The following is a 25,986-nucleotide window of genomic DNA, read 5'->3' on the forward strand; positions in this document are numbered from 1 at the left end:
GAGCACAGGAGAGGGCTCCCTGCAAACCTCGCCTGCCCTCTCCTCCTTCCCAAACCCCAGGGCAGCTTCCCCGCAACTCACACCCAGCCCCGACCTGAGCTCGCCCGCAGCAGAGGAGCCAGTTTCGGGCTCCCCCCTCCACCATTCCGGTTGTGAAGTGGTTTTGCCACGCACTTGGAGCTCCAGAGCGGGGACACCAGGAATGGCACCCCGAGCAGTGCCAGGCACGGGCACCGCGTCACCCGCAGCCGGGGAGAGGAAAGGCACCGTGGCCAAACCAGCCCCCAACACCCCTGGGCAGGAGCTGAAACCTGACGGACGAGCAGCCTCGCTCGCTCGGGATTTAAATCCCTTTACATCTCTTTATTTCCTTCCTCACAGCCGACGCAGGCGCTTTGAAGCCAGGCGAGATGCAAATGCTGCGAGGTGGAAGCACGCACGAGCACAAGCGAACGGCTGGGACGCGGCCCCCCCAGGGCGAGGACGCGGCTCCCTGGGGAGCACCCAAAAACCGAGCGGGGGCTCCCCAGAGGGGCCCTGCGCTGCTGCCGGGCCAGGGCAGGGCTGCGTGGCTCCGGCAAGTGGAAGGGAAGAACTAAACGCAGGAGAAGGGAGGCGTCGCACGGCACAGGCACCGAAACAATAACAAGGCAGGGAGTTCAAGCAGCCCTTTGAAGAGCAGAGGCTTTGGCAGAAGGCTGAACGCCCGCGTGCGTGCCGGGTGTGACCCCAGGGCCACGGGAAGCTTCGCACCGGGGTGAGGCAGGAGCGGAGTCAGGCTTCTGCTGGTCCCACCTCGGGGACAGCCCCGTCCCCAGGCGCTGGCCTTGCCTTCAGTGGGACGCGTTGCCACCGAGGGGACGGAGGGCACAGCTCCAGTGCCTGGGGGCGTCTTTTAATGGGGAAAACTCAAGGCAGGGCTGGAAGCCCCCACCCCAGCAGGGCGAGCAGCAGCCCGGGCGGGAGCGGAGCAGCTCGCAGCGCGGCGCCGCGGGGAGGCAGCGCCGAATGAGCAGCCGCGGCTCTCTGCGCTGCCAGTATCAGCAGAGGAACCGGCGCCAAGAAACAATCGCAGCGCTGTTTCCCTGGGGTATGACAGATCCCTATTTACACGCGCACGTGTTCGCCGCGTCCCCCTCGATACCAGCACAAAACCTACAGGGCACGCTTCTGCCACCCCGTCCTTCCCGGGTGCCCGGGATGCCGGCCCCGCTGCGCCGTGCCCACCGCAACGCCGGCAGCCTCCGGGCTGGGACGGGGCTCGGGGACTTTTGGAGGCGTCCGTTCCCCACCTCGCCTCCGCCTCCCCTGAGCTGTGAATCATTTCCTGACGCAGCTCCATCTTCTCTGAAAACCAGAAACGTCAGAGCCGAGGGGAAAGGAATAAAGCGCCCCCAGTTCTGCGCTGCGGGGAGTTAATCCAAGCCGCTTTGCTCGCCGCTCGGGGATTTATCGGGGATGGTCCCGTGTGAGCCACCCAGAGCCAGCCCCTGCCCCGCCCTGGCACCCCAAAATGGCAAACCTGGGTACCAAACGCTCCCTACCTCCTTCCCCCAGTGTGTGAGTAACACGGGAGGGGGAACAGATGGTGGAAAGGAGGGAAAGGAAGAGTCAGGACCTCTCACGGGCCCCCTGGAAGCAATGCCACCAGGACATGAAGGAGGAGACCCAGGTGCTGTGGCAGGGGGTACACAGCGCTGGGTGCTGAAGCTGCAAGCCCGTGGGGTTTGCCTGCACGAGACCCTCGTTTCATACAGTTTTGAGAGGCTGAGGTAGAACCACAGCATTATTTAGAGTCAAAATTAACTCAGAAACCTACGTGGTGAGAAACCACCCGCGCAGCGACCCAGGGCTGCTGCAGGCTCTGGGTCCTGCTCCAAGCCTGGCTTCCTCCAAACACTTTCCCCATCATTTCTAACACATGCACGGTGTAGGAGCTCGGCCCAAAAGACAGCGGAGGTTCGCTCAGCACCTGCACACGAGATATTTTTGGAGCAGGTAACCCCCCCGGTCAAGCTCCCGGGGACCTGCTGTGCCATGGCCTCGGGGGCACAGGGCCCACGGCCGCGCCGTGCTCCGGAGCCGTTACACAACGTGCCTTGATGAAATCTGGAACACAACCTTTAAAGAAAGGCGATGGGGCAGGGGGAGGAGGAAACCAAACAAAAGGGACATTTTACTTTCTGCCAAGACCCAGGAGGGAAAAAGAAAGGAAAAAAAAAAAAAGAAAAAGAAAAAGGGAAAAGAAAAAAGCACCACCATTTGTCTATCTCGCACGGCGGGCTGGTTGCCTTGGCACCGGGGTCCGGCCGTCCCGGAGGGAAGACGGAGGCTGACTGCTCCCCACGGTCCCTCTCCGCTGCGACGGCCCCGGTGCTGCACGGGGAAGGGCTCGGGCTTGGGTTTGCTCTGCCTGGGCTCCCAGCGCTGCCCCAGATTAGCAGCGAGCCAGGCACGCCTAGGGAAGAAACATCCAGGCCGCCTCCGTAAATGCTTCTTGACAAATGTTCATTCTCCGAGCTAAAATATTCATGAGGGTGGCTGCCGAGGAGCGCGCTCTGCACGGGGAGCTGCTAAAAGCATTGCCTGCGCCTGGTGCTCGGCCTCGTGCTCGGGGCAGGGAGAGAGGATTGCTGGATCTGGGGCTGGACGCACTGCCTGCCCCTGGGACGTTCGGCCACCGGCGTCCTGGTGCTGCGAGAGCAGGGCTGGGACGGCAGCAGGGTTTTAATGAGCGCTGCAGGCATCCTGCCACTAGGCACAGAGCTATCGATACGGCCACAGTGCGAGCGGAGCTCTGCCGCGGGCGGATTTTATTACGCTCATAGATCAGCTAACAGGTCAAGCAAGCGGGATTTAGACAAAGGAGCTTGCAAATGACCTCGGCAAGCTCTGCGAAAGGATGGACGGAGCAGTCACCCATCTACAGGGAGTGAAGGTTGGGCTCATCCTCTGCACCTCCCTGCAAGTGGGAGCTTTCCCCATCCCCTGCTATGCCCCCAGCAGCTCTCCTCTCCCTGCACCATGCCACCTGAGCTTTTTTTCGGCCACCTGAGCACCTTCCTCACCTGCAGCCTGCCTGGATCGGCAGATAGTGCTCGGGGAAGCTGCTGAGAAACCTCTGGTTTTCCAGGGCATGCAGCAGGCGATAGGGAAGGAGGTTGTTACTGTACCGTCCCATTCGGAAAAGCACTGAGCTGCTTCCCACCAGCCCTGTCACTCACTGTCAGCCCCTCTTTGTTCATCACGGATGCTGACAGCCAGCTCCTGAAACGCGTTTTGCCGGAGGAGCTCCCCAAGGCCCCAGGTTGCCCCCCAAGGAACTGGCTCAAGGCTCAGAGGATGGGTGTGTGAGCCCCTTGCACTCCTGGCCCTGCACACCGGGCCCCTCCAGAGCCCCCCCTCAAAGCCTCCACCAGGAGATAAAACAATTCCATCGCCGCTTTCGCCAGGGGGAAGGAATTTTCTTCCCCCAGAGCAGCTTGGGGAGGGGGCGCAGCGCAGGGGCTGGGCAGGAGAGTTCAGCCAGGGGCCGCTTTTCAGCAGAACCCGTGTTTACGTCCACCGACAGCGAGTCTAAACACGGAGCGAGGCCGCGAGCCGGCCGTGAGCACCCTCGGGCTCCTCTCCCACCCGGTGCCGAGGGCAGAGCCGGCACCGCGGAGCGCCCTGGGCATGGCGGTGGGGGCCACGCATCCCCTCCGTGTCCCCGTCCCCGTGGGCGCCCGCCCGGGGAGCGAGCGCCGGAGCGAAGCAGGAGGCTGGAACTGGCTCGTCCTGGCCTTATAAGGCGATTCTCGCGCTGAGCGTGCAGCTCCCAGCTGCTCCCCACCCCAAAGCGGGGTCTGGAGCTGGCAGCCAGCGCCTCGCCTGCCTCCTTCCTGTTAACCTCTTTCCTGCTGAAGGGCCTCCGAAGGGTCGTGCGGGGCTGGGATGGCCGCGTCCTGGCCCCACGTGTGAGGGCACAACCGCCTGCACGGGTAGGGACGGTCAGGGAATGTCCCATACCCAGCTGGGATGGCTGCGGTCACCGGGTGGGTGCTCAGGCATACGCTCTCCGTCTCCAACCCTGCTGGAGGGGAAGAAGGACAGAAGCTGCAGAAGAAGGACAGAAGCTGCAGAAGAAGGACAGAAGATGCAGAGCACATCGGCACCGTGCTGGGGACAAAAGCAAGGCCCCAGGTTTTCACGGACCAAACCAAAGGAACCAGCATCACCCGGTGCAGGCACACCCCCGGCCAAAGCCGCCATCTCACAGCCCTGCAAACTCCAAGCTATTTTTCCCTCCTGCTCTCCTTACGGCACGGACACATGGCAAGGGCTAAGGGCGTTTCGAATGCAGAATGTCCTCCTCCCTTAGGAGCAGGAGGGGGGCGATGATAGCGATCCGACCCCATCTGCTCGCAGCTGCCAGCATGGCAGCTTCCCCGCTCCCCGCTGCGCAGGCAGCCGCTCAGAGGGGACAGAAATCTCTGTGGGGCTGTCACGGCAAGGAGCCCGGCAGCAAAAACCCAGAGTCCACGCTCCGGGACCCTGAGGGACAGAGCTCGGCGCAGGGACAAGGGGACCGCAGCCACCAGGGGGTGGGAAGGACAGGCAGGATCCGTTTGCATTTGGCTGTTTAAATTTTAAATCGCACGGCTCCAAACTGGCCTCATTGGCTTTGTTCTCCACCCCCTTAGCGTGAGGAGACGAGCACCAGGCGGTCGCTGCCATGCCCACGACCGCCACATCCCCATCTCCCCAGGCTGGAAGGGGCTCCCCAAAACGTCCCCAACCAGGACCCCCCCGGGGTGACCTGCACACAGAGACGGTCGCAGACACGGAGAAAAACTGATAAGGGGGTGATTCTTTGGCTCAGGATCCTTCAGAAAGCCACAAAACGGTGCAAAGAAATAATAAAACGGGCTCCTCTCCTTGGGAAAAAGCTTAGGAAATGAAGCCAGGGCGCAGCTCGCTGGCTGCTTGTTTTTGGAGCCAGCCTTCTCGCAAGGCAGGAAAATGACCGCAGCTGATGCAGGCCCCGGCGTTATTTACAGCAACAAGTGCTGCTGGAACGCCTCCCAAGGTCTTCTGCTCAGCGCCGCCCTGACCCAGAGGCACCCCCCGTGGCCCCGGGGCCACCCGAGATGCCACCTCTGGGATGTGCTGAACCGGGCTGAGACGGTAAAAAAGCCCCCAGACCGCCCCAGGGGAACCCATCTCCGGCCTAGAGGTACGGAGGGCTCGGTCTCCTGGTCTCCAGCCATCCCCCAAAGAGGTCCTCGTGCTGCCACCCAGACCGTCAGCACCGTGGCAGCCGCGTGAAGCCTCCCACAGGCGTCGATCGGAGCTCTGCTTCGTTTAGGGCCCTCGTCAGGGCCCGGCACCGTGCTGGCCCAGGAAGCACAGCGAGCTGCACGTCAGGGAAAAACACGGAGGGAAAAAGAAAAGGCGCTTTCCACAGGAAAAGAGTCCATGAAATGGCAAGACATTTCCCGGTGTCTCAGGAGGAAAAGAAAAAAAAATAGAAAACAGATCTTTCAGTTCCACATGAAGTAGGATTTTTTCAGTTTTTCACTAAAAAATAAGGGACGGGAAGCACTGCCCTTCAACGGACAGTCAGCAGAGGCCTCCCACTTGACACGACGCAGGGTTCGACCTGCTGGAGCTGACGCTGTCTGACCATGGCCCAGCTCTGCTGAACCCAAGGAGCAAAGCACCACCTCCACGGGCAGAGCCGTGCCCAGGTTCCTGCTGTGGGTTCCCAGCACAGACCACAGGGGTTTCTCTCCTATTTGGCTTCTCTGGGGCTTCCCCACCACCAGCATTCCCAGCCTCGGCCCCCCGAAATCCCACCTCCACCAAGCCCCGTCAACAGCGACACCTCACACGGGCACCCACCGCCGGCAATCAAGGCGAGGAGGACGAGCCCCCGAGAGCAGCAGCACCGGACCTACGGAGGCTGGGGCAACTCCCACAGGCACAGATGCTTGGGTGGAAGTTGTTGAATCCTGCCAAATTAGCCTGGAAACCTCATTACTCCCCTGCTTACGAGCTTTGCAGAGCTTCCTGCGGGGCTGGGAATACCTCGCGGCCGGGCTCCCAGGGCGTGCGGGGGTCTCCAGCTGGAGGGGGAGCAGCAGAGCCCGAAGGCACGTGCACACACCAGGCTCCGGGGGTTGCTTTCACCCCAGCCCGCCTCTCTGCTGGGAGAGGAGAGGGGTTGTGGCCAGGAGCTGCTCCTGGGAGCTCCTACGGAGCAGGGAGAGGGCCCCAGTGGGGAGAAAAGAGGTGGTGCCGGGCAGGGGCCCGAGCCCAGGGAGGTTTCTCCATCCCCCCTGCATCAGCCCGTGCACGGCAGCAGCAGCCATGCAAGCCAAACGTCCCCTTCCTGCACACATCTGCTCCGTCCATAATCCCCACGTCCCTCCCCTAATGGGAAAGCAGCCAGAAAAGCGAACCAAAACCGTCGTTATATCCCAGTGCCCCCCCAGCGTCCTGGGCATCTGCTAGGATTTGATCGACGGAGCCGCAACGGGGCCGACAGAACGGTGAGGAAAAGGGCCGAGGTGCCCCCAGATCCCACTCTTTCTCCCCAGCTGCAGCATCACAACAGGCAGAAACCCCACGGATGGTGTTGGGGGGACACGTCCCAAGCTGATCGTGTCCTGCTGAGCTGCCACGCAGTTGGCCCTCAGTAATTTTAACCTGCAGTGAGAGCGCCAGGCGTTAGCGCTCGCAGGGAAGTCTCTTCTGCAGCTCTTTGGGGACAGAGCAAAATAAAAACGACTTAACAAAACACACGACAGCAAAAGCACGCTCACACGCTACGACCAGACCTAGCGTAAGCCAAGCAGTGTTCTACTGGCTTTACATTTCTAAACATCTCACCTATCTTGCAGGCCTTCGATAACTCCATTAGCAGGAAGAAGAAAACCTGCCTGGGAATTCTCGTTTTTCGCCAGAAATGCCACAAACGGCACCGACCGGCGGTGCCAGTCTTCAGCGACCCCCCTGCCTTTGGTAGCACCGAGCAAGGCCGTTCCCAAAACCCCAGCGAGGACCTGGGCTCGCCTCCACGCAGGTTTTAACCTGACAACGTCCCTTTCACACGGCCTCAAAACCCGTGAATTATGCAGGGCTGGGGCAAACCAGAAATCTCACCTTCGCTAATGGTTCCCAGAACAGAGAAACCCGGGGCTGCGAATCGGTCATTTATTAACCCCAAACCGTGTTGCTGCTTGAACCGAGCGCACACCTCGGCGCTGGGCTCCAGAAACAAAGCTTGCTCCCCAGCCATGGTGGGCGTGCTGCCCTGCCGAGCCCCCTGCTCTCATCCCACAGACCCCTAGGAGTGAGGACGGGGGCTGCCTCCTGCTTCCTTCCTCCTCCTCCTCTTCTTCCTCCTCGGGGGCCGCCGCGAGGAGCAGCGGCGGTGGGAAGCCCCCAAGCTCGCCCGCGGCTCCGGCCGCTTTCTCAGGCATTCCAAAATTTGGCCGGAGCCTCTTTTCGCAGTGCTCCCCCCACGCCCCCCCCCCCCCCCGCTGGGCGCCGGCCTAATTGTGTTTTTATTTTTTCCTGCATTTTCCCCCCCCCCCCCCCCCCAGGGGGGGGCGGGGGGGGGGGGGGACGGGACGCCGGCTCCCGAGGCAAACCCCGAATCAAACAGAGGTGGGGGGGGGGGAGCCCCCTCCCTCCAGCCCCCCAACTCCCCAGAGATGGGGAGGAAGCTGGGAAGGGGGGAGCAGGAAAGGGGGCCGCCGGCGGCATCGCCCACCCCCTCTGCTTTGTGCGCGCGCGCTGGGGGAAATTAAAAATAGCTGTGTCCAAAGGGTGGCTGCAAGCGCCACAAAGAGCGTGTTGAGCGGAGGCAGCTGCAAGCTATTTGCTGCCCCTGGTAATCAGCATCTCGGCTTGCAGAGCCCACCCCCCCACACACCCCCCCCGGCCCCTTCCTCCCCTGCCAGAAGCTGCTGCCGCCTCCCTCCAACCCACATATGTCATGTCAACAAGCGGGGATTGCGCTTTGGAAAAGGGGGGAGGACAAAAAAAAAAAGGGAGGGGAACTTGCTTTGATTTTCGGAGCGGCTTCGCCTGGCTCGATTCACATCCCCTCCGGGCTGTCACCGAGGGCTCGCTGCGTTTTGCAGCGTGGAATCCCACCGGGGCAGGCCAGGGTGCCACCAGCAGAGCCAGGAGCAGGGCCGTGCCAGCCACCAGGACGCCGTTCTCCCGGGGGTTCCTTTTACATAAGAGCACCTCGGGTGCCCTGTGTTACCCAGCCCGTAGCCCACAGCTTCCCGGTGGTCTTCAAGGACCTCAGGCATCAGCCCCGCCGGGGCTGGGAGGAATTACAGCTAGCCCTGTAATGCACCAAAACGAGCCTTCTGCGTTCCCTGATACAGCCAGGAGCTCCCCGGTTCGTTTCCCGTTGCAATCTCTGTTTTTTTTTTTTAAAATAACAGCAGCTGGAGCAACTGGCCCCGGTAAATAGCAGGGCTCCCATCTGTCGCCTGCTGCCGGAGGGCTGCGCTTTGTCAGGCTCGATGCGCTCAGCGTGGTGGGACCCGGAGGAAAGCCAGGTCCGAGGCCACCAGGGGATGGCGAGGGTCACGTCTGGGTAAACGTGTGCTCGGTTGTGTCATCTCCCCATCACCGAGCCGAGCTCTCGCAGGCAGGCTGGAGGCCACGGGGGTGAAGCCCACATTTCCAGGAGTCACGAACAAACAACCCCGGCTACGACAAGCGCCCGTATCGCTCCATCTCCCGTGAACTAGATACGGGGGATTTAAAATCCAGCTCGTTTCCCTCGTTGCTCCTGCACGTGTCGTCTAAATAAAACACTTTGCTAGCTGGAGGAGGAGAACAAAAAGCAAGAAAGGGCAGAGCCACTTGCACCCGGGCTCGGTTCTCATGGTGGGAGCACTTCCAGCTTTGCAGCTAGCCCTGCAGAGGACAATAAGCGCGGCGTTGTTTTCGGGAAGGAAGCACCTGGGCCAGGCCATCAAAGCTCCTCGCTAATTAGGAGGCCACTGGCTGTACCCTGCTCTCCCAGCAACACATTTCGTCCTTTTCTGTTCACTTCCCAAACCTCCCACCAGGGCCTTTCGCTGCGGGACCCTTCCCGGGAGGCTTCTGGAGGCACCCAACGCAGGGCCAGGACATGGGCACGGAGAGCAGCTTCCTCCACCCGTGCCAGGGGAAAACATGAGCAGGAGCAGCCAGTTCAATCCTTCCAAGCTCGCAGAAATACCAAAAACTTTTGGGGTCCCCGCAGCGGTCCCATAGCTTCAGCAATGCCCCCGGCAACGAGTTCCCTGGGCTCCTGGTGGCCTCACGTGGGTTTTTTGCCCCAAAAAGCAGTACTGAAAATTACGCACAACGTTCTCCAAAGACCCCTGAGCTCAGCTGGGGCCCACCTCCCATCCCCCAGAGCCATCGGCTGCGCTTTGTCCCCTCTCCTTTGCACCCCAGCACCAGGGGGCTTCTTCCCTGCAGCCCTGGAGGAGCACAGATTGCCGCTCCCCTGCTCATTTCCCAACGCTTCCTGATTTCAAATGCATCGGCTGTTACACGTGCACTCAGCATCCCGTGCAAAGCCTCCCCGCCGAGCATCTTCCTCCCCCGGCGAACGCGGTTCTTTTCCCTGCTCTTCCCGCCGCCGCTGCCCATCTCGCAGCTGCTCGGCTCCAGCCCTTTTTGTTCCAGCTTGCTTGAAATCTGAACCGCGCTCCCGCTTCGAGCCAAGAGCTTTTTATGCTAAACAGAAACTGAAAGTCTCCCAAGATCTGGCGAGCAGAAGACGGCAGCAAAACCGTGGCTGCGGGGGGCGGGAGGGGGGAAAGAAGCCGCTCGCGAGGGAAGCGCGGGCTCGCAAAGCCTCGTGCTGCCCCTGCAGAGGGGGCAGGGAGGGGGGGTTGGAAACGCTTAAATGGTGAAACGGGTGGAAAAAAAAAGTAAGGATGGAGAAGCCAGGATGTTTAAGGCTTGTTTTTAATCCCTGCCAATGAATTTGCATCCTGTGCCAAGACTGAAGTAAACTGCTTTGATCTAAAGAGGAGGGGAGAAAAAAAAACACACACACACACACACGCAGATTCTTGGCTCCTTGGAGCAATGTAGATGACAAAGGAGGGAGCTACGATGAGAATTAGCACGGCGCAGATCTGCTGAGGGTGACATCTTAAAATCTGCCCCTTTCTGCTGAAGGAAGAGGAATTTGGAGGGGGGTCCATTAGGAAACCATAACCACACGCGTCTCCGCACCACAGCATCCGTGGGCGTGCATCCCTCCCTCGCTCGGATCCCCCGCCAGCCGCCGTTTTCCCCCTTTAAACATTTCCCAGCCCCTCCACGCAGGCTTCCAGGGGCAGGGAGCTGTGCGGGGCTCCAGATGTGACCCCAGCAGCCCTCTGCGTGGTGCCAGAGCTCCTGCTCCCGAGCTGGCCCCTCTCTTTCCATTTACGCACCCACCCGGTGGTGCCGGCGCTCTGCCGACCATCCCCTCCCCGCTCCCATCTCCTTCCCACCACCCAGCCCACCCCAGGCTGGAGCAGAGACGTCGGCTCCGTCCTGTTTCGGCTACCACCACCATGAACAGGCCGATCTCCTGATTTAGGAGCCCAGGATGCAGCCCCGTGGCCGTGCAGGCCCTCTCCTCTGACCCAAAGCCACGGGGCAGGGTCCGTCCCTAGGCAGGTGGGGAAAGGAGAGCGCTCCCGGTCCCCGCAAGCCCCGTCCGCAGCATCCGCGGCGTTCCCATGCAGCAGGGCTCTATTTATAACCTCGGCAGCTAATTATAGGCAGCGGCAAGCACAACAAAAGGAGGCGACCGCTCCGCGATCCGCCTGCACTCGCCACCACCCCGCAGCCCGGATGCCGTCCGCTCCCCGGCTCCGTCCCCCGACCCCGGCGTTATTTTTGTGGCGGCTCCCGTGCCTCGGCCAAAACTTCCCCAAATCACCCCAGCACCACGGGGCTGAGCTGCTCTCCCTCTGCCAGCACGGGGTGTTTTACCAGGAGGGCTGACACCTCACGCAGCGCAGGGCAAAGCGGGAGGGGGCAGCCGCCGGCATCAGTTTGGGGATCTCCCCCCTGGGGGGATCGTGCTGGGATGGGGCTGCAGGGAGAGGATTCGCTCCCCATCCTGGCACGGGTCCCCCCCGCGTCCCCGAGCAGCAGGGCAATCCTTCCCAGCTGGCTGCTTCCCCGCGGGCTCAGGGCGTTGGGATATCTGAAACCGGAGAGGATGAAGCACCAAAGGGCTAAGCTCCTCCTGGGCGACTCTGCCACCTCCAAAACAAGTCTCGGGATGCATCTGGCTTAGCTTAGTTTTTTATTATTATTATTTTTAATCCAGGCTTTAGCCTCAAATTAACCATGGGGAAATATCTAACAACGGGGAAACCGGGGAATGGATCCCTTGGGAACAAGGAGGGGACGGCTCGTGGCACTGCTGTGCCCCGGGATTGGGGTGCACGGGGGGCAGTGCGGCAGCTCGCCCCCTCTTCTGCCTTCCCTAAACTCAACACGGGAGCGGGTTCACCACCCACCAGCTGCTGGGGGGGGGGATATCAGCCCCTCCACACCTCCTGTCCCACACGGAGCTCTACGGAATGGGACAAGGAAGCCGAGGGGTGACACTGGTGGCTCGGCACAGGACCCCCGAGCATTGGGGTGGCCGAGCGCCCCGGCAGCTGCAGGAGGGGTGGGCGGCCTCCGCATCCGCTGCCGTTTGTTTGGGAGCGAGGAATTTGTGCACGTCTGAGCAGGCTCGGCTTACCCAGGGCTCGGCAGAGCTGGGAACAGCCCCGCTGGCACACTCCCCGCTCGCTGGGAGCTGGGGTGGAGGGGAAGGGGACGCTGCTTCGCCCCCCTCGGGGGTCCCGGTGAGCCCTGCGGGGGAGCGGCGTGCTCGGGGCCGGCTGCTTTTTGCAGGTGCCTTACAACCACTGGGTCGTAAAATCAGCACAGAGCAGCGTGTGGCTTCCAACCGTAAAAGGAAGGGGAAAAAAGGAAAAAGGAAAAAAAAAAAAAAAAGCCAACAGCCCGGCCAGCGGCTCAGCCGAGGAATGCGGTGCCAAACCAGGCTCCTCCGGAGACCTCTCCGCTTCCAAACTCGGTGCCTTCCCCGCCCGCACGCCCCATCCCACCGACAGGATTCAGGCAGAATTTCAGGCTCCTGGGGCAAGGAGGAGGCTGCGGCCGCTTGGACCGTGCCCAGAGTTTTCCACCGGCCCGGCAGCGAGCCGTGAGAACCGCCGCAGCGCCGTGCCCGGAGGCCTGGATCCGGCCCCGCTGCCATCTACGGCCCTTCGTCCCCTCGCAGCCCGCTTTCAGGGCAGCAGCTCATTAGCTGCTGACCCCAGCTTGAAAACAGATGTGCCCTTTGCTGACGAACACGCCGCTCGGGGGGATGGCGGGGGAAGGAGGAGGAAGAGGAGGCCGGGGCTGCCCGTGGGTACCTCAGCCTGGCGTCTCCACCGCTGCCGCCAGCCCCGTGGGCTCCCCTCCCGATCCCACGCCTTCCTCCCCTCCCCGCTTTTAATAAGAGCAGAAATTGCCAAAGCCGCAAAATTAATGTCTAACAGGTTCAGGGCAGAGCAATCCAATCCGCTCTCCCAGCTGCCTGGGAGGTCTCCGGCCAGCTGCCGCCCGGCTCCCGGTGCGCTGCGGCAGCCGCCCCCGTGGGACCCCCGCCCGGCTTCCAGGGGCACCCCCGGGGGTACCAGGAGCACACCGGGAAATCGCCCCTGCGACGGGGCGAGGAGAGGCTGCGAAGGAGATCCGTCCCTGTGCAAAAAGCCAGCGCCATCCTGCGCAAAGCCCCAGCCTCGTTGCTCCTCCTTGGTGGTGGAGGAGGTGGGGAGCCCCGATGGGCTGCAGCGGCCACCGTGCCACAGGCAGGCAGCTGGTGTGGGAGAGGTAACGCTCCTCTCCCGCTCTCTTTTTGTTGTTTTTTCCATTTTTTCCCTTCGCTGCCAGCCCAAGGGGTGCCACAGAACTGCAGGATGCTCCCCCAGCCCCCTGCGTGCCCCCTGGTGATGGCCCCCTGGGTTGGGGACACGAGGTCTGGAGGACAGGGAACGGGGCTGGGGCACTGCCTGTCTGCTCCTGCCCCAGCACAGAGGTGCCTGGGGCAGGTCATCCTCCCGGGGATGTGAAGAGGCAAAAAAAAGAGCCATAAACATGACATTTCCCAACACCCTTCCACGCCTCCTCCTCGTATCAGGGCATTTCCCCACAGCAGCCAGCTGCACGCTGGCTTTCTTTTGTAGCACGACCTGAAACACCGGCCCAGCGCGCGGCCAGGTTGCTGCAACACAAAAACCGTCCCGAAAGCCTCCACGCCTCCCATCCGAGGCGTTTAAATTATTCACGGGGCTTGGACCAACCCCAGCAAACACCACAAACAAACAAACAAACAAAAGCAGGACTCTCGCTCTGCTCCACGCACCCTCCGTGCCCCGTGGTGCCCAGGGTGGGCACGGCAGGGCTGACCCCGCTGGTGGCCTGCAACAGATGGGAGTTTCCTTCCTTCCTTCCTTCCCCAACCTCTCTTTTCGCAGGGATGCTGCTCCCAGGGAAGGCGTTCCAGCTGACCTACTTTCCGCGGGCATCGCCGTCTCCTTCCCAGGCGCAGCCGAGGCGATTCTCCGCCACCAAACCCCAGCGAGCACCGAGGAATGGGAGGGGACGGAGGCGTGGGGCACCCTGGGGACAGCACGCCGAGCCAGATGACCCCCACCTGTACCAGATCTGTCAGCAGCGCGCTCCCACTGCTGGTTTATACCAAAAATGAGTTTCCTCCAGCGCCCTGCAATGCCTGGCATTGACCACAAAGCTCCAGGGGGGTGACAGGGACCTCCCCGTGCCCCTCACTGGGACACCGCGGCCGCAGGTCCCCGCCACCAGCGATGCCCCGGGGTTTGCCGGGCAGCACTCACCATCTCGTCGAGGGCGTAGCGCAGCAGCCCGTGCTCGTAGAGGATGAAGAAGCGGCGCTGCCATTTCTGCAAGAGAAGACGGAGGAGGGTTACTCCCACCCTCAAAACCGGGGTGAGACCGAGCTGGAGACGGGGGAGAAAAGGCACCGAAATCCCCCTCCGAGCCGAGGGAAGGCGTGACGGCCGGGCACGCGCCCCGGTCCCTCCGAGCACGGGATTGCAAAGAGCAGCAGCTGCCGAAAAGGCAAAGGGGAGCCCCCAGCGCTGCGGGGATTGATCCTGAAGGGTGATGAGCTGCAGAAGGGTTTGTGCTCAGCCCCACGGTGTCCCACACGACCCACGTGGGGTGCAGAGGTCTGCTCGTGCCGGAGCGCGTCGCTCCCTGCGCATTCACTGCCCGGCTCGGCGGGGACCCCAAGAGGAGGATGTTTTTGGGGGTGGCAGCCCCACTCCTCCCTTCGCCGGGGCTGACCCCAAGCCGCCTGCTTTATGGGGCTGAGAAACGACCGGCGGTGAGCAGGGTGCCATGCCAAACACCCCCAGCAGCCCCATCCCCGGCCTCGCTGTTTGTGCAGCCGCACGGCAGATCGGAGAGCTGATCTGGCTGGAAATTTGCCTTTTTGCGTGTGCCAGGCTGTTTCCAGCCCAGAGCAGAAACTGGTTGAGCAGGCTGAAATAATAAATATATTAAAAAAAAAAAAAAAAAGGTCCCAGATTCATAGCCCCAGTGCAGCAATTCTTATCTCGCTTTTCTCAGCCCGTCGGGCAAAGTCCAAGGTGCTCGGGGACAAGCAAAACTGCCAAGGATCTCTACTCCTGGGGGGGGGGGAAACGGAGTCCCACGTCCCCACGGTGTGCAGGGCCTGCCACCAGCTGTGACTCCAGATAATGACACGTACCCCGGGCTGAGCCCAGAACCCGACACCGGGGAAGGTTTTATTATGGCTGGCAGCAACGAGAGCCTTTTTGGCATGTGGCAGAGGGGCCGCAGACCTCTGCTGTCCCTCCTATGCACAAGGACGGCCGTGTCCTGCTGGCCACAGCACCGAGTTGTGTGGAAAAACAGCTTGGGGACAGGCTGGGAGTCCTCGTCACAAGCTGCTGATGAGAGGACAGCAGCCTGGCCGCGTCCTTCTGCTCCTCACGCCCCCCGGGGCAGGGAAGCGGGATGTGCCGTGACCCCGCTCGGATGCTCACCTTGCTTTAAGGCCCGAGCCCTGCCAGCAAACAAACCCCTTTGGGGCAGCAGGAGGCATCTGAGCATCGAGCAGCAAAACACCACGGGCAGCAACGAAAGCGCACGGCACGAGCCGGAGCGGCTTCGGCGGCACCCCAGCGCGCTGCCCGGCCCCGTGTGCCACACGCTCGGGACAAGGCAGCCGAGCCCTGCTGCGGGAAACCCCTCCCGGCTTCTCGCCTTGCACGAGGGGACGGGTGCCCCGAGGTGCCCAGCAGCCTGCGTCACCCCCGGGGCTGCCCACACCCACCCCATCCCTTCCTACCCGCGGGGGCCGTGCTTACCCGGGAGCGATGGACGGGGTTGTCAAAGTCCGTTCCTTCGGGGGCCAGCAGCAGCCAGCCGCCATAAATGGGTTTGGCCTGCAAAGAAACAGCGGAGAAGTGTCAGCGGGAGCCACACGGGGGGCAACGGCGATGGGGGGCACGTGGGAGGGAAGCACAGGAGCCCGCGTCGGGATGTGGCCGGGGAGGAGGTGGCAGCACGAGCTCCAGCTCCTGACCACAGGCAAAGTCAGCCCAGGCTGACTTTTTGACTGCTCGACGGCAACTCGCGGTGTGCGCGGGACCGAGGTGCGAGTTTGCGAAGACAAAAACCCAAACCACAACCGGCAACCCGGCCGCTTCTGCGGGGCGGCGAGCCGAGAGCACCAAGCGCCGCGCTGCTGAGCCCGTCCTCGCCCACACCTCCCCCGGCCGTCCGCAGCGTGCCTCTGCCCCGCAGAAAGGAAAAAACCCACGCACGCTCCGAGGGAGAGCTCGCCGTTTTCCTTTTATTAATTAACGGAGGAAAAAACCGAGCGGCGCTGGCGGCCTTCCAGCGCGCGGCCGGACCCGCTTCCCGGCACCCCCCTTCCCCGGCCGACAGCCGAGCGGGCAGGAAGGTCAGAGCCAGGAGGGGGAACGGAGCTCGCGCTCAGCCGGCGGGGGGGGAGAAAGGGAAAGAATACCCGGAAAGAAACGCTGCCCAGCAGCGCCATTTATCAACGGGGAGGGGGAAAATGGGCTCTTTCCACCGGTGGTTTCGGTGCAGAAGCTGCTGGTGAGCTCCTGTGGATGTTGCGCCCGGGGTGCCCCCCATCGGGACCCACAGGATGGTGGGATGGGGACGGGCACCGGGAGCGGGCACGCCAGCCCCCGCAGCGTCCCGCGGGCACCGCTCCTCCTGCGGGACGCGAGCCAGCCCCATTCCTGGCAAGGGCTGGGGCCGATTCCTAGCGCAAGAGCAGCCCGGCATTGCCACACGGGCTCCGGGGAGAGGCCGGGAGGGAGGAAACCCGGGGCAGATCCAGCTTCAGGAGCCCCCCCGGGTCCAAGGATGCTGCTTTCTACCACGAGCTGTCCATGGCCATCCACGCAGCAGAGGGAATTTGTGTTCCCAGCACCTCTTGAAATGACTTGGTTCATCTTTTTTTATTATTGTTCCTTAAATCTTAAAACTGTTTCCAATTCAGTACCTCCCCTGGATTCCTCCTGCCAGTTTCTGTGGTTTTGTAATGTTAAAAAAAAAAAAAGAAAAAAGAAGAAAAAAAAAAAAAGTTTCCCCTCTGGAAAAATCCCTGCAAACAATAGAAGAAAACTGCCTATGCACCAAAAACTGTCAAACGCATGAAGCACTGAGTAAGCACACTGGAAGGGAACCGGAGGAGTCGTTTTACTGTTTATAAAGCGGGAAGAAATAACAAAACCCCTCGCCCCCCTCCGCCGCGGGACGTATCGGCTCTAGGTGCTGCTCTCCCGACAGCTGGGAAAACATGGTTTGAGCAGAGCCACCTCCCCCCTTCTCTTTGGGGTGTGGGGGGAACAAAATGGGAGCGGGGTCCAACTCGTGGCACCCCTGCAACCACCCGGCTCCGAAATCCGGGGGGGCTCTGCTGCTGCAGGGCAGTGCCCGATGGCACCCCCAGTCCTAACGGGGTCTGGGGACCCCCGGTGTCCCCCATCCTGCTCACCTGGGTGCCGGAGCCCTGCTCGCCCGTGGTCCCCGTGGTCCCCATGGTCCCCAGCCCCGCGTGCCGCTCCCCCGGCGCGTCCCCACCCCGGGGTGCCGGTGACGCCGCCGAGCCCGTGCCCACGCCAGGACTTTGGAGCGGGGGCTCCGGCGCTGTCCCGGCCGCTCCCCAGCGTGCCGGGCTGTGGCTGCGTCCGCCCACACGGCCCGGGCTTGCCGTGGCTTTTCCTGAACGCCTCTCGTGTTCCCGGGGTGAAGCAGGATTGTGAAATAATAAATTGATCAAGGTGAAGCCACTCTCGTGGAAACGGGGCGCATGGGCGAGGTGTTCCCCAAATTACCACGGAAAGCACCCGAGGTGAGCCCCTGAGCGAAGCCCCGGTGCTTTGGGAGGCATCACGGGCGCCCTTCGCTGCCGGGAACGAGGAAGAGGATGACAGCGGAGGCAGGACGCAGCGTCCCCGACGCCCAGCGCCGCCACGCCGAGGCACCCGAGGTGGCGATACCACCAGGAGCCAAACCATCAGGGCGCAGCCCTTCTCCGTGCCCCGACCTTTCTCTCCATGCCCCCGGGCACGGCCGAACCCCAGAAATCTCAGCCCCGTGCACGAACCCCCCCCCCCCTCTGCACCAGACCCCGTACACGGCGCCCCCAGCACGCCCACGCCTGACACCGGGGATGAAGCAATCCTGAACCACCGCCACCAGGGCCAGCAGCGAGCAGCCTCCACCCAGGCCTGACGCCCTGCCCTACTTGCCCATCAGCAGGCATCCTTTTGCCTTCAAACGCTCCGATTTTGGCTCGGCCAGCCGCACACAAAGCGCCGAGCACCTGAAATACACGACCTTAACATCATTTCTTTACCGGCGCGATAAAAAAGCCCCCGAGGACTATACTTATTCCAGCAGAAGCGTCCAATTGTGGATATTGAAACCAAAATAGCTGAAAGGTACGAATTAGAGGCAGGCGGCGTGGGCAGCCCGGTTCCGTCTCCCCGCAGATGAGCGCTCGGCAGCGCTTTTTAAAGCCCAACCAAAACAAAGCCACTGCTAAAACCCAGTGCCCGGAGAGGGACGAGCCTAAATGAAAAGGATACGAACAAAGCGAGTAGAGAAAGTCTGAAATAAACCCATCACACCTGCATTGAGATGGCCCTGCTGCAGCGAGGCTTGGAATAAACCTGCTCGATGCCGCCGTGGGAGCGCTGCCGTGCCAGGAGCCTCCGGCTTCCTCCGGAGCTCAGGAAAAGAAGGAAACAACGCCCAGCACCGAGCACGACTCGGAGCAAGAACTCCGATCTCCAAGCAGATCCGTCCGACCTCGCACGGAGAGATGGAAGAGCAACACCGGGATGCCCCCCGGGACCTCGCGGGCTGTCGGATGGGGAGCTCCCGGCTGGTTTACCGCAGGCAGGGGCCACGCGCGGCGCTGGGCAGCTCTGCTCCCACCCAAGCAGCGCCCGGCGGATCCCCGCAGCACCGCACACGGAGCCGAGCGGAGGGCAGGCGCTGACGGCACGGCGCATCCACTCCCGGGGTGGGGCGGCGCTCCCAGGGCGGGCAGGAAGAGGAGAGCCGGTTCCTCCGGCACGGCTCGCGGTGACGAAGCCGAACACCCGCCGCCACCCCGCGCAGGAGGTGCCGAAGCGGCCGCCTCGCTGCCCTGGGAGGAACCAACAGCCTGGAAAAGAAGCGATGCGTGTGCACGGTGCCCTTGCCACGGGCACCACCGGGATGGGTGTACGGCCGGGTCGGAGCCCCGCAGCCCCCCCGTGGTGCTGTCCCCGTGGAGGGTGACTCAGGCGGCAGCGTCCCTGCGCAACTTCTGGTGGCACCTCTGGGGAACGCCCAGGTGACCCATCCTGACTCCCATCCCGGGCAGGCTGCCCAGGCGGGGACCGTGCTTCAAGTGCCCCTCTCACCTCCTCTCGAGTGTCCCCATCCTGCCACCGTGTCCGCCCATCCGTCCATCCACGGGTCGCATCCAGAGGCGGGGCGTTGATGCAGCCCAGCGCGCCGGGCCGGAGCTGGCAGCAGGACGGGCGGGAGGAAGCGGAGAAGGAAGCGGCCCCAGCTCGGTTTACACGAGGCTGTCAAGCTGACGCTGCCCAGGCGCCCCTCTCCCCCCTGCCGGCACAAACCCCAGCAGCCAGGGGTTGGATTCGATGGACACGGGGAGCTACTCGGTGCCTCTCAAAGAGCAGGGTGACACCAGGACCCCTGCACAATGGGCGGAGGAGACAAGGCAACCCGCTTCCAACGGGCAGGACGGGTCACCGGAGCATGACAGCACGTGGAGCCGCGGGTCACGGGGCCGGAGGGGGGCTGTGACACCAACCTGCACGCCCGTTTGGCTGGCTTTGTGCCTGCAGCGCTGGCAGGTGGTGCCTTCGCTCCTCCCTGCCCCCTGCACGCGTGCCGGGAGCCTCCAGCCCAAGCAAGTGTGTGCACTTCCCCCAAAAACCATCTCCGAACACCAGGAACCACCTTCCAGGAGGCAGAAGCAATCCCGTGAGCTGGGGATCAGCAGCCAGGTCTCCTTTTGTGGGCCGGACCCAGCCCCATAGCGGAGCACGTGGGTCCCCACCGGGGTGCGGGGATGGGGTCCCGTGCACTGAGGGAAGCCCGAACCCATCACTGGGAGAAGCCTCCTGGCTCCGAGCGCGTGGCGGGAGGGATAATCTGTTTAGGCTGCCGGCAGACGTAATCAGCCTGTCTCGGGGTGGAGGCAGGGCTTGTTTTGTTCAGGCTTGGCAACTGAGCGGGAAGGGGAAAAAAAAAAAAAAGGCAAAAAATGGACCATTGCTGGAGAGCCGAAACCTCTGCCCGCAACGCTGAGTGCCCAGAGCCTGGCACGTGGGGGCAGCCCCGTGGCTTCGAGCAGCTCTGCGAGAAAATAACAGCCCCAGCCTGGTCCTGGCTGTGCGTGAGCCCACGGTAACTCACATCCTGCCACCTTTCGAGGCTTAGTCCCCGATATTCACCAAAGGGGCCCCCCTGCAGCAGCGCCTGCTGCTCCCCGTGCACCTCTGGGTCACAGCTCCCAGGTTCACCACCCCCCGTGCGCCACCTCCCGAACCGCTCGGGGCTCCCCCGAGGCCGGGACCCGTTTTCTGGCAAAGCTCTAGGAAAATGTCACCGGCAGCACCGCGCCTGCAACCTCGAAAGAGGAAATCCGGGCGGTTTCAGCTCGGCTCTCGGTTCTGTGCACCTCTGAGCCCCGGAGAGCGCCGCTGGGGGACGAGCTGGGGCAGCCGTCACCCCACAGGAATGGGGAAGGCGCTCGGGGAGGGAATGGGGTGAGATACCCGAGCAGGTTTCCGGAGCGCTGCTTCTAGGAATAGGTATTGTTTAATGCTCTGAGTGCTCCCAGCAGGACCCTGAACGGCCCAAGGAGCCCTGCAGCCCCCAGCCACTGACCCCAGCCCACGAGCGCTGCCGTTGCGCACTCCAGGAGCCTCCCCGAGGGCCAGGAAGATGCAGCCCGGCCTCGGCAGTGAAGCTGGGTTCCCTCCTTCACGCAGTCTTTCCCCTCTGCCACACGCCACTCGGCGACGTGCAGAGGAGCGGGGCCAAACCCCAACGCTCGCCGTGCCCCGGGCAGCTGGGGACAGCCCCGAGCGAGCAGGGCCAGCACCCTCCGGCCACCTCTGCCACAAAAACCCATCTGCACAGCACGCCCGCGGCCAAAGCTGCAAATCACCCGGGCCAGGCTTTAACCACCGATGAGGGAAGAGGCCGAACCAGGCTGGGCTGCCCAGAGCTAACCCCAAAGCCAGGCGCTGCCCGGGCAGAGAGCTGCGTGGGCAGCGGGACCGACCGGAGGAACAGGGAGGGAAAGGCTGAATTTGGCCTTTGTGCCAATACCTGAGCCCTGGCCCCTGACAGAGCAAGATTTTGGGGAGGCCGGCGGCAGTTTGCACAGGCAACTTGTCAAGGGGCAGCAAAATGAGAGCAGAGGAGGGAAGGCAAGGGTCCTGCGAGCTCCGATCCCGCTCCCAGAGTGACCCCAGTGCGCGGCGTGCCCGCAGCGAGCAGGCTCAGAGCCACCTCCCACGACGGAGCTCCCCCAGCGCCCTCGAGAAGCCGCAACATCTCTCCAGAGCGCCGGCGAGGGGATTTATCGCTTCCTCGGGTGCCGGAGCAGATAAGGTGCGGCGCCGTGCACAAGCAGAGCAGCACAGAAGCACGGGCAGGGGCCGCTTCTCCGGCGCACGAAGGCGCCCGCAAGCAGCGCTGGGCACCGCCGGGTCCGTCCCCAGGGCCACGCAGAGGGTCAAGAGCACCCAAAGCCGGCCCCGCACCCGATATCCCTTCCAAGTCCCCCACAGCTTGCACGCTGCTCCCCAAGGCCGGGATGTGGCCCACGAGGGACAGCCACCCAGGGACACCGGGGCGCCCTGCCCCAGCTCCCCGTGGTCCCCCGGTCCCGAATTCCTGCTTGCTGCAGCGGCTGGGGGAGGCGGGTTTGACATTGGCAGGGAATCCCCCCCCCCCCCCCATTCACCCCTAATAATTAGTCAATTAAAGGCGGATTTTTGCGGCATGATACAAGCAGCCGGCAGCGGGGAACGCAAGCGCGGGGGCTGCTTTCCAGGAAAGAGGGGGCTTCTCCTCCCCCAAGGAGCAGGACGAGGAGGCAAGGGCGTACCCTGGACACAACCCCTCACCTCTGCTGCCCCCTGCACCACCGCACAGCACCAGGATACGGCCCCGACCCAGGGCCACGCAGCCCCATCAGCGCAAACCACCCCGAAGCCGCTCGTGTTCCCCGCTCTGTTTACGGCCGGCGGTGCTGCGCGGCACGAGGCAGAGCTGCTGTAGGGCCGGCACATCCCGCAGGCAGCACCCCAGCCTCCTGCCTCAGCCGTGGCTGGACGCGAGCCCTCTCCCTCCGTGGCCCTTAGAGCGATGCAATGCCCCGGAGCAAAGCTCGGGGCGCTGGGGGGAAAGGGCTCGGCTGCAGGGACGACGCTCGGGGCGAGGCGGCCAGCAGCAGGGGGGATTCACCCACTGCACCCAACGCCACCAGTCGGGGGCTGTTTGGTTCCAGCCGTTTGGTGTCCAGAACGGGAGGAAGGCGATAAGGTCCAAAAGGAAAATGGAAATAACCAAAGTCGCTGCTGGGGAGTCACGGGCCGGGGCAGGAGGAGGCGGTGGGAAAGTCTGCAGCGCCATTTTCTAACTGGGTGGTCCTTCGGGCATCCGTGCCATCATCTCACAAAAAAAAAGGAAAGAAAGAAGACACTGGTAGCTGGGATGGCGTCCTCAAATTCCTCTATCTGTGCCAGTCCCCATGCCCCGAGAGAGCACACGCATGGAGAAAATTAAAAGCAACTGCTTTACGCTCTGCTCTTCTTCCAATTCAGGCCAAGCGTAATTTGGAGGTTAAGTCCCAGCCTGTTCCTGTTGCGGGGGGCTTCGTTTTCCCTGCGACCTAAACACACGGGCACTCGTGTGTCCCCGGTCCCGGCCAGGCAGCGTGGTGCTACGTCCATCCCCACGCAGCCCTGCCAAGCCCCGGGTGGTTTCCTTGGGACGAGGCTCCCATCGACGGGGCCGGGCTTTCTCTTTGCCACGGAAAAGGGTCGCCAGGAGCCCCAGGAACCATCCATCCTCCCCGGGCAGGCTGATCCACACACGGTGGGCAGGAGGTTACAAGGGTCTGGGCGCTGCCGTGGGCGCAACTTGCCAGGAAAAAGGGAATTCCCACCAAAAGGGAATTTCTCCGGGGCAGCACAAGGGGAGCCGGCGCTCGAGCAGCACCACGCACCCCTCTGCTGCTCCGTGTCCCGGCCGGGCAGGGGCCGGATCCTGCCCCCAGCACCACACATCGGCAGGGCACCGAGCACCCACACCGGGGCGCACGCAGCAGCAGATATTCCCTGGGGAGGGAGCGGACAAAGCGCCTGACCCAGTTTTTTCCGTGCCACCAGGACGCCCCGGAGGCTTGAACGAGGTTTGGGGGCCAAGGACACGTCACCTGCAGCCCCGGGGGGGGGCAGGCGGGTGGTAGGACCATACGCAGCCACCCCAAATCGTGCTGACCCCCAGCAGCACGGTCGCACACGAAAACAACTCGTGAACGGAGCGCTCCCGGGATTTGGGACTTAGCGTCCGCGCGGCCCTTTGAAGTTGGACGCGCTAAGTCCGATTACCATTAGGGAGCTGCAGCTCGTTAATCCTGATGTTTGGGGCCGGATCGGCCCCGGTCCCGATTCTGTTCCCAAAGCCAGCGCCACCACGAAACGTTTGGGACGCTCGGCGTGCGGGCGCTGGTCCCGGAGCCCCGGGGCTCCCAGGAAGCCGGAGGGGCGGCTCCCGACGCCCACGCAGGTATTTTTATAGGATAAAAAGCCAAAAGGGACACGAGTGCGTAAGTGCGAAGTACCTTCACCTTTCCTGCCAGCCAAGAGGAAAGGTCAGATGACTCAAAAGGACTTTTCCAGCCCGGCTCCGGGTGAGCCCCGACGCGGCCCCTCCGCACGGGGCCAGCGGGACGCGCCGAGCCCCCTCCCCAAAGCGGGCTTGTTTTGATAAGTAAATAAATAAAAAAATAACAACACTAAAACAAGATCCAGAGCCGGGAAACGAACCGTTATCCCAGGGGGTGCACCCCGGGGGCCAGCGGGGCTGTCACGGAGGCCGGGGCGGGAGGGAGAAGCCTCCATCTTCTGTGCAGGAAGGGGGGGACTGCTTCCCCGGGGCCGCGAGGGAGAAGCCGTGCGGGATCGCGGCGTGTGTCCCCCCCAAACAGAGCCCCCACGGAGCACTAGGCCCCGATCCGGCCTGCGGGGTTTGGGGTGACCCCGTCCGTGTCCCTGCAGGGGCTGCCTGGGGGGGGGGACACCCATGGGAACAAAGCCACCGAGGGGTTTCCTCGAGCCACCTCAGGCCACCAGTCCCTAGGGACGCCATGGGGCCCTCCACAGCAGGCGCTACGGGGGGGGGCAGCGTGCAACGCTTTGACCCCCCCCCCCCAAAAAAAAATATAGATAATATTATTGCACCCAGGAGGCGGCGAAACCCCACGGGGGGCGGCGGGGGGGGGGGGGGGCCGGGGGGGGGGGGGGGGGGGGGCTCAGCCCCAGCACCCTGCGGGCCGTCTCCTTTGTCTGGGCACGGGCGCGACGCTCCCCGCCCGCCCCTTCCCGCACACACCACGGCATTTTTTCCAGTTACATTTTTTCCATATTAGCCCTCAGATTTCATGATGTCCCGCTCACCCCCCCCCCCAGCAATATGTCTGATCTCATTGCCATAATAGGATCGGCGGCGGCGATGGCAGCCCCCCCACCCCGGCGCGCCAAGGTGCCGGGGGGGGAAAGGGGGAGCGCGGTGCCGTGTGTGTCCCCCCCCCCCTGCACCCCAAATCCCTGCGGTGTTGGGTGCTGGGTGGGCTGGGAGGGGGGGGGGACGGGGGGGGGGGGGGGCTGCGTGAGGCCTGGCAGGAGGAAGAGGAGGGGAAGGAGGAGGAAGGCCCATTCCCGCCCCAGCCTGCCCAGGAACAGGCGGCGATCGCCTTCCGCTCCCCCCCCCCCCCCAGGAAATGTGGGGTGCTGGAGGGCTGGGGGGCCGTGCCCACAGCACCCGGGGGGGGCTGGATTGGTTCTAGACGAGGGTTTGTTTTTTTTTTCCGCGGGACTTTCGGCACCTCCCGACAGCACCCATAGGACCCCCCCCGACCTGCTGCCACCCACCCCGCACCCCAACAGGGGCTGGGGTCGCCCCAAGCGCCCGTGACCCCGAAGGGAGGGGGGCACTGGGGTGGGCAAGGGGGACCAGCGGGAGCCCCTGGGGTGCTGGGTGCCCCGTGGGACACCCAAGGAATGCACAGGGCCCGCGGGCACCCCGTGGGACCCCCGGACAGCCTATGGGACCAGGGGTCCGTGGGCCTATCCATGGGACCCCATGGGGTCAGCGGGCGTCCCGCGGGACCCGTCACAACCCGTCACCAACAGGAGCACCCATGGGACCCCGCGCTATCCATGGGGTCAGCGGGCACCCCGTGAGACCCCCCCCCGGAGATCCCACGGATCCCTCTGCCAACCGTGGGGCCAGCAGAAACCCAGAGCCCCCATGGGGCCAGGAAGCACCGACGGGACCCTACAGAACCCCCGGGAGCCTGGGGGCACCCATGGGTGTCCCTGCCACCCTGGGGGCACCCACGGGACTCCCCACCACCCTGGGGGCACCCACGGGTGTCCCCACCACCCTGGGGGACCCAGCGCTGGGTCGGAGCCAGGGGGGCAAGCGGGGAGGTTGGGCGCCGAGCAGCACGGGGCGGCTTTTGGGGTGAAAAGCGTGGGTTTTGGGGTCGGCCCCCACCTGGTTGAGGTCCTCGTCGTTGAGCAGGTGGGACTCGCGGGGCTTGAAGCAGTTCTGGCACTTGCTCTTGTTGAAGATGTTGGCCTGGAACTTCCTGCACGGGTTGTCCTTGGCGGCCATGGCGCGCGCCCCGCGCCCCCGCTGCGCCCCCCGCTCAGCGCCCCGCCGGGCGCCCCCCTGCCACCACCAGCACCGCGCCCATGGCCAAGGGTGGGGGGGGCAAAGGGAATTGGGGGGGGGGGGGGGCCAAAAAAAAAAAAAAGCAAAACCCAAAAAATAAAAAAAACAAAAACCCAAAATACCCCCAAAAAACCGGAAACCCCAAAAAAAAAAATCAAAAAAAAAAAAAAAAAAAATGGGGGGAAAAAAAAATTAAATTGCACAACGGGACCGAGGCGCGGCGGCCGCCCCCTCGGCGGGCAGCGCGCAGCACCGCGGGCCGGGAGCGCGCAGCGGGAGCGCGCAGGGCCGCCGAGCCCCCGCCCGCGGGGCGGGGCTTGTGGGGCGGGGGCTGATCGGGGAGGGGGGCGGGGCCTAGAAGGG

At 63.5% G+C, this 25,986-nt stretch overlaps 1 protein-coding gene across 10 annotated transcripts in view; it reads right to left on the reverse strand.

Annotated features, from left to right (window-relative positions):
• The window catches only part of MPRIP (myosin phosphatase Rho interacting protein), a 69,432-nt gene extending 43,824 nt beyond the window's left edge, over positions 1–25,608 (reverse strand). For 5 of the 10 annotated variants that reach the window (XM_035339945.1, XM_035339944.1, XM_035339942.1 and 2 more), the window contains exons 1-3: positions 25,444–25,608; positions 15,450–15,527; positions 13,929–13,994 (exon numbers count right to left, since the gene is read on the reverse strand). In XM_035339945.1, coding sequence (XP_035195836.1) covers positions 13,929–13,994; positions 15,450–15,527; positions 25,444–25,563 — 264 coding nt within the window. In that variant the 5' untranslated portion in view covers positions 25,564–25,608. The remainder of the gene's footprint in view (positions 1–13,928; positions 13,995–15,449; positions 15,528–25,443) is intronic. The other 5 variants (XM_035339946.1, XM_035339943.1, XM_035339940.1 and 2 more) reach the window with 2 other exon arrangements.
• Between the last annotated feature and the right edge of the window lie 378 nt (positions 25,609–25,986).

Source organism: Oxyura jamaicensis, chromosome 14 (assembly GCF_011077185.1).
Source record: "Oxyura jamaicensis isolate SHBP4307 breed ruddy duck chromosome 14, BPBGC_Ojam_1.0, whole genome shotgun sequence".
NCBI lineage: Eukaryota > Metazoa > Chordata > Aves > Anseriformes > Anatidae > Oxyura > Oxyura jamaicensis.